The sequence below is a fragment of the Heterodontus francisci genome, chromosome 13, assembly GCF_036365525.1.
Source record: "Heterodontus francisci isolate sHetFra1 chromosome 13, sHetFra1.hap1, whole genome shotgun sequence".
NCBI classification, from domain to species: domain Eukaryota; kingdom Metazoa; phylum Chordata; class Chondrichthyes; order Heterodontiformes; family Heterodontidae; genus Heterodontus; species Heterodontus francisci.
In genome coordinates, this window is record NC_090383.1 from 50,760,826 (window position 1) to 50,780,807 (window position 19,982).

At 43.4% G+C, this 19,982-nt stretch overlaps 1 protein-coding gene across 2 annotated transcripts in view; it reads right to left on the reverse strand.

Moving 5' to 3' along the window:
• The window catches only part of LOC137376374 (rho guanine nucleotide exchange factor TIAM2-like), a 438,770-nt gene that overhangs the window by 173,665 nt on the left and 245,123 nt on the right, over positions 1 to 19,982 (reverse strand). For both annotated transcript variants that reach the window (XM_068044808.1, XM_068044809.1), the window contains one exon: positions 9,798 to 9,965. In XM_068044808.1, coding sequence (XP_067900909.1) covers positions 9,798 to 9,965 — 168 coding nt within the window. The remainder of the gene's footprint in view (positions 1 to 9,797; positions 9,966 to 19,982) is intronic.

The following is a 19,982-nucleotide window of genomic DNA, read 5'->3' on the forward strand; positions in this document are numbered from 1 at the left end:
AATTCAACCCAGTGCTTTTTTTTTTCCATTTTAAATATAAGGCTTTATTAACCAGTGATGCTACTTTGTGATTTGTGTATCTGTCGCCCAAATCTCTGCTTCTCTACTCATTTGGACTCATTATCGAAGCAGTATGTAGCCGCCTTATTCTTCCTACCAAAACACACCAGCTTATATTTATCTATATTAGAAGTAATTTACCAATTACATGCCCATTTTGCAAGTTTAATATCTTCTGGCATTTTGTCACATTCTTCCTCAGTATTAACAACACCCGCAATTTGGTGTCATCTGATTCCAGAGTCCAAATGATTAATGTAAATTTTGAACAGTCGTCCCAGCACTGAACTTTGTGGAACACCACTTGCCAGTCCAAATAGCTATACTCAACTCTTACTGTTTTCTGTCCAGTTACTTGTTCCCTGACTCCATGTGCTCTGATATTAGTCATAAGTTTATTCTCCGGTACTTTAGCAATCGCCTTATGAAAATCCAAATATTGCTACAATACCCTTCTGCTACATCTACTACAATACCCTTGTCTACTCTGTTACTTCTTCTAAGAATCCGATCAATAACTGCAGACAAGACAGTTCTTCCCAGTTATTAAAATGTAAATGGTGGCAGATCAGCCTACAAGAGTTGATTTCAACAGTTAATCTTTTTTGGCATCAGCTGCTTTTATACTACATGCCTCTCCTTTCCATTGTGAAACCATTCCTTCCAAATGATTTGATAGATCAGCTGCAAACATATCTTTTTGTGGACACAATTTGGTTGCTTTAAATTATAATTGAACAGCTGTGATTCAGAACAGCTGAATCAGAAGTGAAAGGACAGTGAACTGAGCTTAACAGGCAGGCTCATGACCCATATGCATGCATGCAGCTGGCTGCTATTATAACCATGTTTATGTTTGTGCTGTGAGGAAACACGTCAAGCATGCGGCAGGAGTGTGGGCAAATTTTTAACATACTAATATACGAATTAGGAGAAGTAGGCCATTCGGCCCCTCGAGCCTGCTCCGCCATTCAATAAGATCATGGCTGATCTGTTTGTCTCTCGAATTCCACACTCCCATCTACCCCAGATAACCTTTGATTCCCTTGCCTAATAAGAATCTATCTACCCTGCCTTAAAAATCTTCAATGACCCTGCCTTCACCACCTTCTGAGGCAGAGAGTTCCAAAGTCTCTCAACCCCCAGAAAACATTTCTCTTCATCTCTGTCCTAAAGGGGTGACCCCTAAATTTAAAACAGTGCCCCCTAGTTCAGGACTCACCCATAAGAGGAAACATCCTTTCCACATCCACCTTGTCAAGACCATTCAGTATCTGATATACTTCAATCAAGGGGCGGCACAGTGGCGCAGTGGTTAGCACCGCAGCCTCACAGCTCCAGGGACCCGGGTTCGATTCCGGGTACTGCCTGTGTGGAGTTTGCAAGTTCTCCTTGTGTCTGCGTGGGTTTTCTCCGGGTGCTCCGGTTTCCTCCCACAAGCCAAAAGACTTGCAGGTTGATAGGTAAATTGGCCATTATAAATTGTCACTAGTATAGGTAGGTGGTAGGGAAATATAGGGACAGGTGGGGATGTTTGGTAGGAATATGGAATTAGTGTAGGATTAGTATAAATGGGTGGTTGATGTTCGGCACAGACTCGGTGGGCCGAAGGGCCTGTTTCAGTGCTGTATCTCTAATCAAATCTAAGTCTCCCCTCACTCTTCTAAACTCCAGTGAAAACAAGCCCAGTCTGTCCAACCTTTCCTCATAAGACAACCCACTCATTCCAGATATCAATCTAGTAAACCTCCTCTGAACCGCCTCCAACGCATTCACATCCTTCCTTAAATAAGGAGACCAGAACTGCACACAGTATTCGAGATGTGGTCTCACCAATGCCCTGTATATCTGAAGCAAAACATCCTTACTTTTATTTTCAACTCCTCTCGTAATAAAGCATAACATTCCATTAGCTTTATCACTTGCTGCACCTGTATGTTAACTTTTTGTGACTCATGCATTAGAACACCTAGATCGCTCTGCACCTCTGTTCTGCAGTCATTCTCCATTTATGTAATACTCTTATTTGTTCTTCCTGCCAAAGTGAACAACTTCACATTTTCCCACATTATACTCCATCTGCCAGATTTTTGCCCACTCTCAACCGATCTATATCAGTCTGCAAGCCCCTTATGTTCTCTTTACAACATACTTTCTTACTTATCTTTGTGTCATCTGCAAATTTAGCTGCCATGACATTGCTCCCCTCATCTAACTCATTGATATAAATTGTAAAAAGTTGAGGCCCCTGCGGAACTCCACTCTTCACTTTCGACATTTCTGGTCAGTTTTCACAGCTTCTGTAAGGTTCTGAAAGGAGTTATGAGCATGATCCCGAAGCAAGTCACTGTCCTTGTCCACAAATTAATTATCCCAATGTAACATAAGGAGTTCAAACAGATTGATATCAACTATTCCAAGTTTTGATTTAGCAATTTAAGACATCAAAGCCTTATGAACATTTTACACTATTTGCTATTTTATACAAGAACCACAACAGGAAAAACATCAGCTTACTTTAATTTAGAAAATAATGAAAATGGAAAGTTCAATCTATGCAGTTCCATTTCATAATATTGACCATTTGAAAGTGCATTTAACATACAAATCAATAACTTGCACTAATTCATTACAGGCAATAAGAAAAAATGACTAGGCACTAGATGAGAATCAGCTGTTCTTTCAATTTTTCCTCAACTATAGTGTTTATAATTATATGCAGTAACTCACTGAGAAACATCACAGCATGATGAATTGATTTGAATTGCTGATTACATAAAAGGTCATTCCAATTGTTCCAATTTAATTTGCAATGCAGATGATTGCTGTAAATGTGACAGATTTAGAAAAATGTTTCCACTAATGGACATGATCTATCATCAACAGGGCTTCAAAAGACAGCTACGTCAAGGCAGATCTTGTGACAACTGATGAACAGGATATAAAGAACTGGAACTGAAAGTGAATGACAGTAGACATACTACTGGCCATCATGTGCAGAATGATAGATTGCTGGGAGTTCAAACCATAGACCATACAGCAGCAGGCTGCAAAACAAACTGTACCAAAAGGTTTTAATCCCTTGTATGATTGACAAACACTTTTTTTAAAAAGGGGCTTTTTTAGCTATTAACCTTTAACTGCTTTTCATTCCTTTTCCAATTTCCTCCCTCCTCTCCTGAAGATACTGACTCATGTCTGGATACAGTTCCATGGGTAGCACAACCTTCCAGTACCTCACCCAAGTGGCCATGCCTCATCAGTGAGCCAGAACTAACTTGAAACAGACAGGGAATAGAAGCAAGGGAAAAGGTTCAGAAATGACATCATTCTGCTGCAATATCTACCGTAGGATTCTTTCAATAAATGTTGAAACAGCACAACCTTACAGCCATTTTATATGGTTGGGTAGTAAATGACAGAGCACTATACCATCTTAACACTGAGAAACTGCGTGAACATCTGAATGACATCAGGACATAATTGTAACATAACTAAAAAATGATCCTGGCACCAGTACAAAATCCTGCTGCAAAATTGGATGGGTGCTAAATGAGCAAAGATCTGGTGTAATGATCCAATCAGTTATGTCCTGTTAATACAAAGCAAAAAAATCTACCCGATTGAGTGTTCACAACTAATTTACGATGGGGGCCATCTATCAAATTCTAATCTATCCCTCACCTAATTTGCGCACACATATACTTACTACAAAGGGCCCTGGATTGTGATCAGGAGCAGGAACACTGGTTGATCTTTTTCCTTCCCAGCCCAGCAATCAAGTCAATTGATAGGTAGATGACCTCTGCAGAACCTCAGGCCATGAACCCGGAGGTCTTCACAGTCAGTGTGGTTCAGTATTACACCAAACTGTGGTTTTAGGCCATCAGGGGCAATGGCTGGAATTTTACGTTGGAATGAATTCCTCGTCACAGTCCTAAATGGCCTGCCCCTCATTCTGAGACGGTGTCCCCTGGTTAGAGATTCCCCAGCCAGGGGAAACCTCCTTCCTGCATCTACCCTGTCGAGCCCTGTAAGAATTTTGTGTTCTTGAATGAGATCACCTCTCATTCTACTAAACTCCAGAGAATAAAGGCCCAGTCTGTTTAGTCTTTTCTCATAGGACAATCCCTCCATCCCAGGAATTAGTTTGGTGAACCTTTGTGGCACTCCCTCTATGGCAAGTATATCTTTCCTTAGGTAAGGAGACCAAAACTGTACAAAATACTCCATGTGCGGTCTCACCAAGCCTCTGTATAATTGCGGAAGATACCTTTACTCCTATACTCAAAGTCTCTTGTAATAAAGACCAACTTACATTTGCTTTCTTAATTGCTTGCTGTACCTGCATGTTAGCTTTCAGTGACTCATGAACAGGACACCCAATTCCCTTTGAAGTTCAACACTTCCCAGCCTCTCTCCATTTAAGAAATACTCTGTTTCTGTTTTTCCTACAAAAGTGGATAACCTTTCATTTCTTCACATTGTATTCCATCTGGCAAATTTTTGCCCACTTAGCCTGTCCAAATCCCCTGCAAGCATCTTTGCATCCTCCTCAACTCACACTTCCATCTAGTTTCGTGTCATCTGCAAACTTGGAAATATTACATAGAACCATAGAAAACTTATGACACAGGAGGCCGCCATTCAGCCCATCATGTCAGTGTTGGCTGAAAAAACTAGCCACCCAATCTAATCCCACCTTCCAGCACCTGGTCCATTGCTTTGAAGGTTACAGCATTTCAGGTGCATGTCCAGGTACCTTTTAAATGAGTTAAGGGTTTCTGCCTCCACCACCATTCCTGGCATTGAATTCCAGACACCCACCATCCTCTGGGTGAAAATGTTATTCCTCATGCCCCCTCTAATCCTTCTACCAATCACCTTAAATCTGTGCACACTGGTAATTGACCTCTCCGCTACGGGAAACATTTCCTTCCGGTCTACATTTAATCCCCACATCCAAATCATCGATATAGATTGTGAACAGCTGGGGCAAAAGCACTGATCCTGGTCATATCCCACTAGTCACAGCCTGCCAACCTGAAAATGAGCCATTTATTCCTACTCTGTTTTCTATCTGTTAACCAGTTCTCAATCCATGCCAGTATATTACCCCAATCTCGTGCTGTAATTTTTACAAACCCCTTGTGTGGGACCTTATCAAAAGCTTTCTGAAAATCCAAGTGCGCCACATCCACCGATTCCCCCTTATCTATTCTGCTAGTTACATCCTCGAAAAACGCCAACAGGTTTGTTAAATATAATTTCCCTTTTATAAATCCATGTTGACTCTGCAATCTTACCATTATTTTCTAAGTGTCCTGTTATCACATCCTTTATTATCGATTCTAGCATTTTCACCATGACTGATGTTCGACTAACAGGTCTATAGTTCCCCATTTTCTCTGTCCCTCCTTTCTTAAATAGTGGCATTACAATTGCCACCTTCCAATCTGCAGGAACCATTCCGGGGTCTACTGAATTTTGGAAGATGATCACCAATGCATCTACTATTGCTACAGCCACCTCTTTCAACACTTTGGGATGTACATCAGGTCCAGGGGATTCAAGCCTGCTCCGTCACTTGATAAGATCATGTCTGATCTGGTTTTGGTCTCAACTCAACTTTCCTGCCTGCCCCCCAAAACCCCCGACTCCCTTGTCTGTCAAAAATCTATCAAACTCAGCCTTGAATAAATTCAATGACCCAGCCTCCACTGTTTTCTGGGCAAGAGAATTCCACAGACTAACGACCCTTTGAGAAAAAAAAGATTCTCATTTTCATCTTAAAAGGGAGACCTTAAACTGTGTCCCCTAATTCTAGTCTCCCCCACAAGAGGAAACATTGTCTTGGTATCCACTCTATCAAGTCCCCTCAGGATCTTGTATGTTTCAATAAGATCACCTTTCATTCTTCTAAACTTCAATGGGTATAGGCCCAACCTGAGCAATCTTTCTTCATAAATTAAGCCCTTCATCCCCAGAATTATTTGAGTGAACCTTCTCTGAACTGCTTCTAACATTATTATATCTTTTTTCAAATAAGGGTACCAAAACTGTTCACAGTACTCCAGATGTGGTCTCTCAAGGTCCTGTACAGTTGCAGTAAAACTTCCCTACTTTTATACAGAAGAACATAAGAACTAGGAGCAGGAGTAGGCAATTCAGCCCCATCAAGCCTGCTCCGCCATTCAATATAATCAATCATCGCTGATCTCATCTCAGCCTCAACTCCACTTTCCTGCCCGTTCTCCATAACCCTTCAATGCATTACTAATTAAAAATCTGTCTATCTCCTCCTTAAATTTACTCAATGTCCCGGCAACCACCGCACTCTGGGGTAGTGAATTCCACAGATTCACAACCCTGTGAGAGAAGTAATTTCTCCTCATCTCTGTTTTAAATCTACTACCCCTCATCCTAAAACTATGATCTCTTGTTTTACATTGCCCCACAAGACGAAACATCCGCTCTACGTCTACTTTGTCAATCCCCTTAATCATCTCATATACCTCAATCAGATCTCCTCTCATTCTTCTATACTCCAGACAGTAAGGACCTAAACTGCTCAATCTCTCTTCATAAGACAAACCCCTCATCTCTGGAATCAATCTAGTGAACCTCCTCTGAACTGCCTCCAATGCAACTACATCTCGAAAGTAAGGGGACCAAAACCGTACACAATACTCCAGGTGCGGTCTCACTAATGCCTTGTCCAGTTGCAGCAACACTTCCCTACTTTTATACTCTATTCCTTTAGCAATAAATGCCAAAATTCCATTTGCCTTCCATATTGCCAGCTGTACCTGCCTACTAGTTTTCAGCGAATCATGCACGAGGACACCCAGATCCCTCTGCATTGAAGCACTCTGAAGTTTCTCTCCATTTAGATAATAATTCGCCTTTCTATTCTTCCGACCAAAATGGATAACTTTACACTTATCCATGTTAAACGCGATCCGTCAAATTTTGGTCCATTCACCTTATCTATCTATATCCATTTGTAAATTTCTTATTGCTTTATTGCAATTTACAATCCCACTTATTTTAGCGTCATCTGCAAATTTGGCTATAGTACCTTCTATCCCTGCATCCAAGTCATTACTACAGATTGTAAATAGTTGGGGCCAGACGATCGAACCCTGTGGCACCCCACTAGTTACATCTTGCTAGCCAGAAAAAGACCCATTTATCCCGACTCGGTTTTCTATTGGTTAGGCAATCCTCTATCCAAGCTAATAAATTGCCCCAACCCCATGTGATCTTACCTTGTGTATTAACCTTTTGTGAGGCACCTTATCAAATGCCTTCTGGAAGTCCAGATATACTACATCTACAGGATCCCCATTATCCATTTTGCTTGTTACAGCTTCGAAGAACTCTAGCAAATTAGTCAAGCACGATTTACCCTTCATAAAACCATGCTGACTCTGATGGATTGCATTTTGACTTTCTAAATGTCCTGTTATTACTTCCTTAATAATGGATTCTAACAATTTCCCAATGACAGATGTTAAACTAACTGGTCTATAGTTTCCTACTTTCTGCCTGCCTCCCTTTTTGAATAAGGGTGTTATATTAGCTTCTTTCCAATCCACTGGAACCTTAACCGCATCCAGGGAATTTTGGATTATAACCAATGGATCCACTATCTCAGCTGCTACTTCCCTTAAGACCCTAGGATGTTGGCCATTAGGCCCTGGGGACTTGTCTGCCTTCAATCCCAATAGTTTGCTCAGTACTTTTTCCCTAGTGATGATGATTGTTCTAAGTTCCTCCCTTTCTATAACTTCTGAATTTCTTGTTACTATGCGATGGTACTAGTGTCCGCCACCGTGAAAACTGAGGCAAAATACTGATTTAATGTCTCCGTCATTTCTATGTTCCCCTCCATTAACTCCCCAGTCATCCTCCAAAGGACCAACATTCACTTTAGCTACTCTCTTCCCTTATATATACACATATAGAAGCTTTTGCTATCCGTTTTTATAATTGATTCCTCTTGCAATAAGTGCATCATTCCATTTGCTTTCCTAATACTTGCTGTACCTGCATACTAGTGTTTTGTGATTCATGTACCAGGATACCTGGATCCCTCCATCACCGAGTTCTGCAATCTTTCACCATTTAAATAGTGTACAGCTCTTCTATTCTTCCTGCCATAGTGAACAAGTTCATATTTTCCCACATTATACGCATTCTGCCAATTTTTTGCCCACTCATGTAACCTTTCTATATCCTTTTATAGACTCTTCTCCTCTCGACAACTTACTTCCCTTCCTATCTTGGTGTCATCAGCAAATTTAGCTACCATACATTCGGTCCCCTCATCCAAGTCATTGATATAATTTGTAAATAGTTGAGGCCCCAGCACTGATCCCTGTGGTACTCCACTAGTCACGGCTTGCCAACCCAAAAAAGACCTATTTATCCCTACTCTCTGCTTCCTGTTAGCTAATCAGTCCTTTATCCATGCTCATATGTTACCCCCTACACCATGTGCTCTTATCTTAGTCATAGAGATACAGCACTGAAACAGGCCCTTCGGCCCACCGACTCTGTGCCAACCAACAACCACTCATTTACACTAATCCTACATTAATCCCATATTCCCTACCACATCCCCACCATTCTCCTACCACCTACATACAGTAGGGGCAATTTACAATGGCCAATTTGCCTATCAACCTGCAAGTCTTTGGCTGTGGGAGGAAACCAGAGCACCCGGCGGAAACCGGGAGAATAGGGAGAACTTGCAAACTCCGCACAGGCAGTACCCAGAACCGAACCCGGGTCGCTGGAGCTGTGAGGCTGCGGTGCTAACTACTGCACTGCTGTGCATCTTGTGCAGTAACCTTTGATGTGGCACCTTATCAAATGCCTTTTGGAAATCCAAGTATGCCACATCTACAGGTTCCCTTTTATTTACCTTGCTTGTTACTTCCTCAAAGAACTCGAATAAATTAGTTGAACACTATTTCCCTTTCATAAAACCATGTTAAAAATTATTTTTTTGTGATAACCCCCTTTTAGCTGTATTAATCAAACTGCACCAAGTTACCACTCAAATATTTCAAGGAACTTTTGAGATTAAAAAAATGTTCTAAAACTCTGCCAGATTGCGGTGGTTCATGGCAGATTTTACCTTCAACGACAGACCAATGAATGAGTGCAAACTTGCAGGACGAAAAAAAAAAATCACTTCTGAAAACTAATGCAATTTTGGATGCAATCTGTACCTCGATTGCCAATTGTGCTCAAAGCGGAAACTGTATCCCCATTCATATTGCAGTGCTGAATATGGTAATGCCACTGCCTTCAGATTCAGAAAACAATAATTTGTGAATTGATTTTACTGTCTGCCTACAGAGACAAAGGAAATTTTTACTTCCATTGTCTCTGCCATTTTGTTGTCACTGCCAATAGGCTGAGTTTTCAGTTGTCCTTTCAAGGCCAGTGATTAAAGTGACATTACTGGGGAGCAGGACCTTTTTATGACTTGGGCTAAGTCTGCAGCCAGAATCAAAGTCACGAACATGACATTAGAGCAACATTGCATAAGTACATTATACAACCAGCAATGCGTAGACTGCAACATTTGAAATATCGTATCTGAAGAGCTAAAAAATCCAACAATGAACTAGCACAGTTGCAGTTAACTTTAAGCAAATGTTTTTTTAAAATAAACTTGGCATGCTCAAAATTATTTTTTTCTCAATTTAATCAAAAAATACCTTGCAAGCCATAATCAGTACATCGTCCACCGTTTGGTCTGGTTTGATACCCATGATCGCTGTTTGGTGGTCAGGGAAGCAGACACGAACAGTACACTCTGATGAGCTGTCCCAGACTGCACCCTCTGGTGCTGGAAAGTGGACATTCAAAGATCCATCCTGCTCATGCTGAAATAAAGTTAATATCAGTTAACCACAAAATAATTTTCCTTTCATTTTCTAAGACTGACAACTCTAATACCTTCAGCCAACATTCAAAAAGACCTTAACATTTAATATTGTTGAACTAAATTAACAAAGTAGTTTTATGTATTTTTTATTTGTTTGTGGGATGTGGGCATCACTGACTAGGCCAGCACTTATTGCCCTAGTCAACCACCTTGCTGTGGGTCTGGAGTCACATGTAGGCCAGACCAGATAAGGCCTTCCCTAAAGGACATTAGTGACTATATGTTTTCCCAGACTGTCAACAATGGTTTCATGGTCAGCATTAGACTAGCTTTTAATTCCAGATTAATTGAATTCAAATTTCACCATCTGCTGTGGTGGGATTTGAACCCATGCCCCCAGAGCATTAGCCTGGGCTCTGGATTACTAGTCCAGTGTCATTACCACTACGCCACCACCTCCTGAGTTACTAGCACTTGAACAAGAAAACGCTCAAATAAAAGCACTTCACTGGCAAAATTATGGCAGCTACAATGTTGCTATTTACATAAATCCATAGTGAGCCTAGAATTAGAGTGCAAACAACTGTAGAGTATCCCTGGATATGCCTGCATTACCATTGACATGGACAACCAGCTCCAATGAAATGGGGCAAGGGTAGTTGGAATATGCATGGAAACCTATTTGAGGCAAAATATAGTACCTGACCAGAATTCAAATAAAATTCTGAAATAAAACTGGAACAGTGAACACCCAAGTGGTTCTTCACTCTCAAGATTCTTAGAGTCAGTGTCATACAGCATAGAAACAGGCCCTTCAGCCCACCACGTCCATGCCGACCATAATGCCTATCTATACTAATCCCACCTGCCTGCATGAATTCCATATCCCTCGATGCCTTGCTCATTCAAGTACCTTTCCAGATGACTCTTCAAATGTTGCTACTGTTCCTGCCTCCACCACCTCCTCGGGCAGCTCATTCCACATACCCACTATTCTGTGTGTGAAAAATTTACCCCTTTGATCCCCTTTAAACCTCCTCCCTCTCACCTTAAATCTATGCCCTTCCGTTTTAGTCACCCCTACCATGGGAAACAGACTCTGGCTATCTACCCTATCCATACCGCTCAATTTTATATACCTCGATCATGACCCCTCACAGCCTCCATCGCTCCAGGGAAAACAGACCCAGCCTATCCAATCTCTCTTTATAACTCAAGCCCTCCAAACCTTGTGAATCTTTTCTGCACCTTCTCTGGCTTAAATCACATCTTTCCTGTAGTGCGGCGACCAGAACTGCACACAGTACTCCAAATGCAGCCTAACCAACAGTATGTACAACTGTAACATGACGTCCCAACTCTTGTACTCAATGCCTCGACCGATGAAGGCAAACATGCCATACGCCTTCTTCACCACCCTGTCTACCTGTGTTGCCATTTTCAGGGAACTATGTACTTGCACCCCAAGGTGTCTCTGCTCAACGACACTCCCCAGGGCCCTGCCATTCACTGTATATGTCCTGCCCTGGTTTAACTTCCCAAAATGCATCACTTCGCACTTGTCTGCATTAAATTCCATTTGCTACTCCCTTGCCCACTTTTCCAGTTGATCTATATCCTGTTATAACCTTAGACAACCTTCTTCACTGCCCACTATATCACCAATTTTGGTGTCATCTGCAAACTTACTAATCATGCCCCCTACATTCTCATCCAAGTCATTTATATATATGACAGAGGGCCCAGCACCGATCCCTGCGGCACACCACTGGTCACCGGCCTCCAATATGAAAAACAACCCTCTAGTACCACCTTCTGCCTCCTATCACCAAGCCAATTTTGTATCCAATTGACTAGCTCACCCTGAATCCCATGTGTTCGAACCTTCCGGACCAGCCTACCACGTGGGACCTTGTCAAAGGCCTCGTTGAAGTCCATGTAGACAACGTCCACCACCCTGCCCTCATCAATCCTCTTGGTCACCTCCTCAAAAGCTCAATCAAATTCGTGAGACATGATTGCCCACGCACAAAACCATGCTGACGATCCCTAATCAAACCTTGCCTTTCCAAATGCATATAAATCCTGTCTCTCAGAATTCCTTCCAATAACTTTCCCACCACTGATGGAAGGCTCACCGGCCTGTAGTTCCCTGCTGCCCTTCTTAAATAAAGGCACATTAGCTATCCTCCAGTCTTCCGGTACCTCACCCGTGGCTAACGATGATACAAAAATCTCTGCCAGGCCCCCAGCAATCTCCTCCCTTGCTTCCCATAGCATCCTAGGATACGCCTGGTCAGGCCCTAGGGATTTATCCACCTTAACGCACTTCAAAACCTCCAACACTACCTCCTTTGTAATGTTGATATGCTCCAGGATATTGCTGTTCCATCCCTTGAACTCATTCGCTTCCATGACCTTCTCCACAGTGAATAGAGAGGAGAAGTTTGGGCGGCACAGTGGCGCAGTGGTTAGCACTGCAGCCTCACAGCTCCAGGGACCCGGGTTCAATTCTGGGTACTGCCTGTGTGGCGTTTGCAAGTTCTCCCTGTGACCACGTGGGTTTTCGCTGGGTGCTCCGGTTTCCTCCCACCGCCAAAGACTTGCAGGTGATAGGTAAATTGGCCATTGCAAATTGCCCCTAGTGTAGGCAGGGAATATGGGATTACTGTAAGGTTAGTATAAATGGATGGTTCTTGGTCGGCACAGTCTCTGAGCCGAAGGGCCTGTTTCAGTGCTGTATCTCTAAATAAAAGTATTCATTTAAGACCTCTAACCAAGGGATTGAAACCTCAATTATAAGAGGCTGATGACTCACTCTCAAGCCTGGAACCCACTGACTAGAGTACTATCTTGTGATCATTCCCATGTATCTATTACTGTCCATATAAAATATCTGAGCCTTTAAGTTAAATTATACTGCTGCTTCAGATACCTGGCAACAATTGCATCATTTCAAGTTCTCCCAGAATCGAACGTTAAAAATTTCTCCTTGAAGTTTGGTTTCAACTCTGCTATTCCAGATTCATTGTTTTACAAAGAAAACTTCATGCGAAAAACATCAAAAGCAGAAAAATGCTGAACATTTGATAGCTAAACTGTTTCTGAACTCTCATAATTGGAACGCCAGTGAATTTTATAACTGGCTCAAACAAAAAAAGCTTCATTTTTATACGTATACTTTAGTTCTGCAAAGACTAAAATTTACTTCATCGTAAGTATATGGCATATGGCAAAGCAATACTTTCAACTGTAGTTCAGCAAGGTATTCCAGGACTCCAAGCCGACAACCTAATGTGACAGGATATGGAATATGAGGAGGAATTAAAAGCAACATATTATTTCAGAATTTCCCACCATTTCATTCCTACCTACACTTGTTTCCAGTTGGGTGTTAACATCAGTGAACCCTAGCACTAAAGTTAATTCACTTACAAAAAGGAAAACTCAAAAGAAAGCCTCTACTGTGTAACATGGCAATACTGTCTGCAACCATTTCTTGCTGGATGAATAAAGTATTAGCAACAGAAAAGGAAATAATGTTTTATGGAAACATTATCGCTCGTCAATGGGTGGTTTAATAAGTTTTACTGCCTTTCCATACTGGTATGAAAATATATACTTAGCAGTAAACTGCTGTAACAGTTTCATCTATTCATTGGAACCATTTATTTGATGATTGCAAAATAAATACTAGATCCTGGAAATACATTTGACTAAACAAGAAAATAATCACTGCTGAGAAGATTCTTCAAAATAATATCTACCACCACATAGTAAACTGAAAAATCAGATGTCAAAATGATACCTTCTACATCACTCAGCAAAATCTCTAATACAAATGCGAAATGGAACAAGAGTTCGAGTTTACCTTTTGGCAAATAGGATTTTTTTTAAAACATGCATTAAATCATTGGATTGTATACACTGAATTAGTGAAATTATGCTGAATACTACAGAATTGGGAGATGTGCTATCATTCCCAGCTCTACCTCGCCGCCTCATCTCTCCACTCCTCCACTGTTGCTGTATTTTCAGACCGTTTAACCAACATCCAGCACAGAATGAGAAGAAATTTCCTCCATTAAACATCAGGAAGACTGAAGCCATTGTTTACAATCCCAGCTCCAAACTGTGTTCCCTAGCCACCGACTCCATCCCTCTCCCTGTCAACAGTCTGAGACGAAACAAGTCTGTTCACAACCTTTGCTTCATAGTTGACCCGGAGATGAGCTTCCAACCACACATTGGCACCATCACTAAGATTGCCCATTTCCACCTCTAACATTGCCCTGTCTCTCAGCTCACCAGCTACTGAAACCCTTATTCATGCCTTTGTTACCTCTAGACTTGACTATTCCAATACACTCCTGGCTGCTTTCCTGAATTCTACCATTCTTAAACTGGACGTCATCCAAAACTCTGCTGTCCATGTCTTAACTCACACCAAGTCCCATTCCCCTATCACCCCTGTGCTCGCTGACCTACACCAGCTCCCAGTCAAGCAACACCTTGATTTTAAAATTCTCATCCTCGTTTTCAAACCCCTCCATGGCCTTGCCCCTCCCCGTCTCCAATTTCCTCCAGCCCCACAACCCTCCGATATAGCTGCGCTCATCTAATTCTGGCCTCTTGGGCATCCCCGATTTTAATTGTTCCATCAATGGTGGCCACACTTTCTGTTGCCTCGGCCCTAAGCTCTGGAATTCTCACCTCATACCTCATCTATCTCTCTACTTCGCTTTCCTCTTTTAAGATACTCCTTAAAATCTACCTCTTTGATCAAGCCTTTGGTCATCTGACCTAATATCCTCATATGTGGCTCGGTATCATATTTTGTTTTATAATATCCTGTGAAGTGCCTTGGGAGGTTTTATTAAAGTAGAGGCTCTATACAAGTTATTGCTCAGTGACTGAAGAATATAGAGTACACTCTGGGCAGAATTTAGTGACACCATTAGGAGTGGGAATGGAGGCATGGGTTGGGTTGGGAGTGGGGGGTGGAGGGGCGGGGGAGTGGAAAATAGAGACGGACATGTCCGCCCAGAAATCTGATGTGACATTGGTTTCGGATTTAGTCAGTGGCGTGAAAATTCCAATGCAGTGTCACCACCCCGCTGTGACAGGACTGCAGTTTAAATTGTTGAACAGGTCACTAATACATCAGCATGCAACTGATCGCTATTCATTTGGGGGTGTGGAATTAAGTGAACAGTGGGCAGGCCTCATGTGCATTCAGTTCTTTGGCTGTTGGAAGGTGGCAGCACTGAGGCGAGACCTCAGTGCCAACATGGGAAGGCAGCCATGGAAAACAGTGGGTAGGGGAAAGAGTGGGGAGCGCAGGCCACTGTTGGCCTGCAGTGCTGTGCCCTCTGCACAGGTGGGCTAGGTCTCTGATGGGAGGGTTCAGTGGCCATACTGCCAGATGTTACAGTCCGGTGGCCACAGTACTGGGTGCTGGCTGGTGCTCAGCAAGGGTGGGCACTGAGAGCCATTAACGGGTATTCCACAGGAAGCAACAAAGGTGTAAGGCAAGTTCATCTCTGTAAAGAGTGTGTTTGGGAGGCCTACTGATGAGCTGGCATGGGTCTCATATACCCTGTCTTTGTTGAACCCTTCCTCCCCCCACCACCAACCCCCTTGGCGTGATGCAACGCCTCAAACAGAGGAAGGACCAGGAGGCAGCTGAGCCTGCCCATAGCTCCATGTCGAGAATGACAACAGCCAGCCATTCCAAGAAGAGCCTATGAGATCACGGAGAGTACCGGACCTGCCTCGGCTATCTCCAAATGTCTGAGCGGCAGTGTCAGCAAAGTGTGAGGCTCTCCAGGGAGGCCAGCACCAAATTGTGCACCATGCTGCAGGACGAGTTATGACCAAGGGCTCCAGTGGTCCTGAAAATCACCATGGCACTCAACCATTACACATCTGGTTCTTTTCAGGGATCCACTGAGGAAGTGTGTGGGGTCTCCCAGGCAATAGCCCACTGCTGCATCAAGGAGGTAACTAATGCCCTGTTCAGGAGGGCCAGTGACTATATGCGCTACGGAATCGAACATGTCAGTCAGGTACAGAGGGCCATCGGCTTCAAGCTAGGGGTGATCGACTACACGCAAGTGGCCATCAAGGTTCCAACAGAGCAGCCAGCTGTGTCCAACAGGTTTGTTCAACAGGTCTGCGACCACTAAAAGCATTTCCTGCAAATGTGTGCCCGCTTCCTGGGAAGCAGCCACATCTATATACATTAACAGTCCCAGCTGGCACAGCTTTTCAGGCCCCCCTGCTCACCTTCAGAGATGGATTCTCAGAAACAAGGGCTATCCATTGTAGACATGGTTACTTTTGCCTGTGAGGAACCCTCGCACTGCATAAGAAAGGTACAATGCTTGCCATGACTCCATCCGAGCGACCATCGAGCAGTCCATTGGGCTTGGAGATGAGATTCTGGTGCCTCAATTGATCTGGTTGGCTGCTGCTGTATGCTGTAGTGGTTGGGGGGGGGGGTGGGTGGAAAAGAGCTGGTCTCGCATATTGTGGTGATCTGCTGTGCTCTGCAAAAGTTTAGCACTGCAGAGGAGGGAGGCCTTGAATGAAAAGGACATGATCGATCACCAGACCGCAACAGATGAGGAGGACGTGGAGGAAGCTAATGAGCGTGCAGCACTGGATCTTGAAACCCTTGCAATGGAGGCCAGGCACACTGAGAAACGAGCAATGGAGACAAGAGGCAATCTCATACATAACCACTTCCAGCTACCAAGATGGCCTCTCAAAGTGAACTCAATAAAGACACCTCACTATATTCAGTCTGTCACCTACTTTCTATCTCTACTCCACGCCTTGCGCCCATTTCACCACACGCTCTAGCGCATCTGAGACTCTTACCTAACACGGCCTGTGCCTACACTGGCAGCCCAATGCGGCAGCAAGGGTGAAGGCAGCATCTTACAATTCAGGCATGAAAGAATGGGTATTTCACAGCAATGAATATGAACTGTATTAATGATAAAGGTTTATTAAACAAATAGTAAATGGAAAACACCTGTGAATCCCCAAGTGTGCGTAGGTGCTTCAATGAGGTGTGACCCCTGCGCTTGCAGCCGAGGCGGAGGCAGGCTGCCCCTTCACCGGGGATGACTTCGGCAGCCGTCCTCTGGCTGCCTGAGAGGTTGCTGCACAGGTGCAGAAGCCTCCTCAGTTGTCGTGGCTACTGGAGCTAGGCTCACTGGCGGAGGGACTGAGGAGCCACTGTCCACATTCAGAGTGCCCTGAGGAAAGCCCCCAGATGTGGAGGTCAGCTTCTCCTCCTCCCTTACAAGGCTCACTTGAACCTTCCTGCTGACCAGAGAAGGATGCGGACCTGGAGAAGACTGCCAGGATGTGGTGATGCTTAACCCCCTTCCCAGGCCTTTTGCGGTCACTCCTTCCCCATGTTGCACTGCACATAGTCACAAGCAAGCCCCAAAGAGGAGAAAGGTATGGAGGACTCACCTTGGCAGAACAAAGAAGGTCACTCACTCTCTTTCTACACACAGGACAGTTGCATGTGGTAGCCCCACAGCTCCTGACCTCCTCTACAATCTCCATCTGGGCTTGCTTGATCGGGGAGAGGGGGGGTAAAAGAGGATCTCTTCATGCCATCCTTGGAAAGAGGACTTCTCACCTTCCCCTTGCAGCCTCGAGGAGAATCTTCAGGGAGGCACGGCTAAACCGTGGGGTCACCCAGTGTCTTGCCTCAGACATAGTGCCCAGTCACTCCTGCTCTATTCCAAGGGCAGCACATCCTTCGTTGGAATTGGGTGGGGTGGGGGGGGGGGGGGGGGGGGTGGGGGCGCATCCAGGAGTTCCAACAGTGGCTCCAGCAGCACGATGAATCAGTGAATCACTGAAAAGAAACAATAAAAGAAACAGCACGGCTGGCAGCACTTTAAATAAAGCACCAGCACCTACGTTCGAGTCACCTGACACTGCAAATCACGGCCTAGGAGCCCGTCCCCATCACGTGAATGAATGCACCCCGTGCCTCCCTTATGTAAAGGGGCCACCCACTGCATGATAGTGGTCGGCCAGCCGCATGCGTCACAGGTGGCGACGGCATCTGCTTCTGGGTCCACCACCAGGACCAGCGATAGGATCATGAAATTCAGCCCCATTAGTAGGGCCCTACCAAATTCACGGCCATGGAAAATGCATCATGGACCGTGAAATCTCTGGTCCTCTGTGAAACCGACCTTTTTGTGAACTTTTCACATTTTATTCATCGATACAAGGCTCGCTTCACTGCTGGGCATGTTGCAAACATCTCACGTTTTAGTGATTGACACAAGACTCACCTCACTGATCAGTAGATGAGAGAAGCAGTCTCAAGTATTAGAAGGCAACTGAGAATGCCAGAGTGAGCAAACCAAAAACGGCCACAATCATTACAACAGCTTAGTGAATGAAAGAATTTGGAAGCCAAATTCTGCATGCCGATGGTGGAATACTGTTTTGTACAAGCTGCAATGTTGCATTGGATCAGACAGAATGGGCAACAGTTCAGCACCACCTACCTGAGTCTGAAAGCCATTGCAGCAGAAAGAGAGCATCCAACATCACGCTGCTGGAAAACGAGCACAAAAAAAAACCAACAAGCAATGATTTCAATCTCATTTGAAGAGGTCGACAGAAAGCTCAGAAAATCATCAGTTGGTTACAACAAAAATTGTGGATGCTTTTGCAAGTGCCAACATACCACTGGAAAAATCTGATCACCCAAAGCTGTGGGTAATTCTACGTAATGTGAAAAATTGTGGTTGCTTGCCAAGTGCAAATAAACTAAGACAGGACTACAGTTATGATCCTGTAGTTTTTTTTGGGAAGAATGCAGTGTGCCTTTAAGGCTGGGAAAAGGAGCTGTACTGCTTTAAGGCAGCAGGTTCCAGAAGCTGAGTCAAAGAATGCATTTTCGTTGACCCGGGATACAGCCAGAGACTACAATTCAAAGGGTTCATTCTCATTGCCCTGGCTACAGCCACTCAGACTGAGCATCGAGAGATACATTTGTTACAATTTAATTTTGAACTGGCTTATAGTGCAAAGAGCCTGTTCTAACAGAGGACAGACAGGCAACTGTGTGTTAGCATCTGAAAGGAGCGTTCTCAGACCATTTAAACAGAAGGAAGAGAATTTAGTCTGTTCATTATTCTCTCAAAATTCTAAAAAGTCAAACCAAAACAGAGATCCCTGAGAATTTAAACCGAAGGAAGGGAACTTAGATTATGACAATCTTATCCCTCAAAAATTCCAAAGCCAAATTGATTCATTAAAAAGTGTTTGCAAGTTGTTAATTGTAGATATTCATCACTGGAGAAAGAAACAACAATTTTGACTTCTGGATTAGAATACAGACTGTTCTACTGTTGAGCCTTTTCTCCTCATCGGACAGATGTGAGGACTTCAAGCAACCTTGGACTGTTTCACATCCAGGAGTGTAAATTTGCAAGGACTCTATTTTTTTCTATTTTAACTGTTGTTTATATCTTGGTAGTGTTTAAGAATTTAGTTTTTCTAATTAAACAGTTAATTTGTTGATTTAAAGACAGCTGGTTTGGTTAGCCTCATTTGGGGCTAGATAGTACAATTTGGCTGGGCCTTTCATTAATTTGGAAAGTTTAAAATGATATGTTATGCGATCTGTGGAGGGACAGGATTGAATTAATAGCGCATTTATCCCACCACAATCAGAATCATATTTTGATGGGGGCTTTGACTGGAGCAGTCGGTTGTAACACTACCTACCAAAGGTTTTTGCTACACATTGTGAGACGTAGTCTCAGATTAACACACGAGTCTTTCACAATTATTTGTGATGAGTGCTGTATGTTTTGCTTAGTTATGTCTGGTAAGGCCGAAGATGTACAGTCAAGAAAGCTCAGTGTACAGTGCTCACAGACTGCATCCACTTAAAAGCTATTATACCACAGTTTTCCAAGTGAAAATCAAAAACATTTCAGAATATGATTTCAATAGTGTC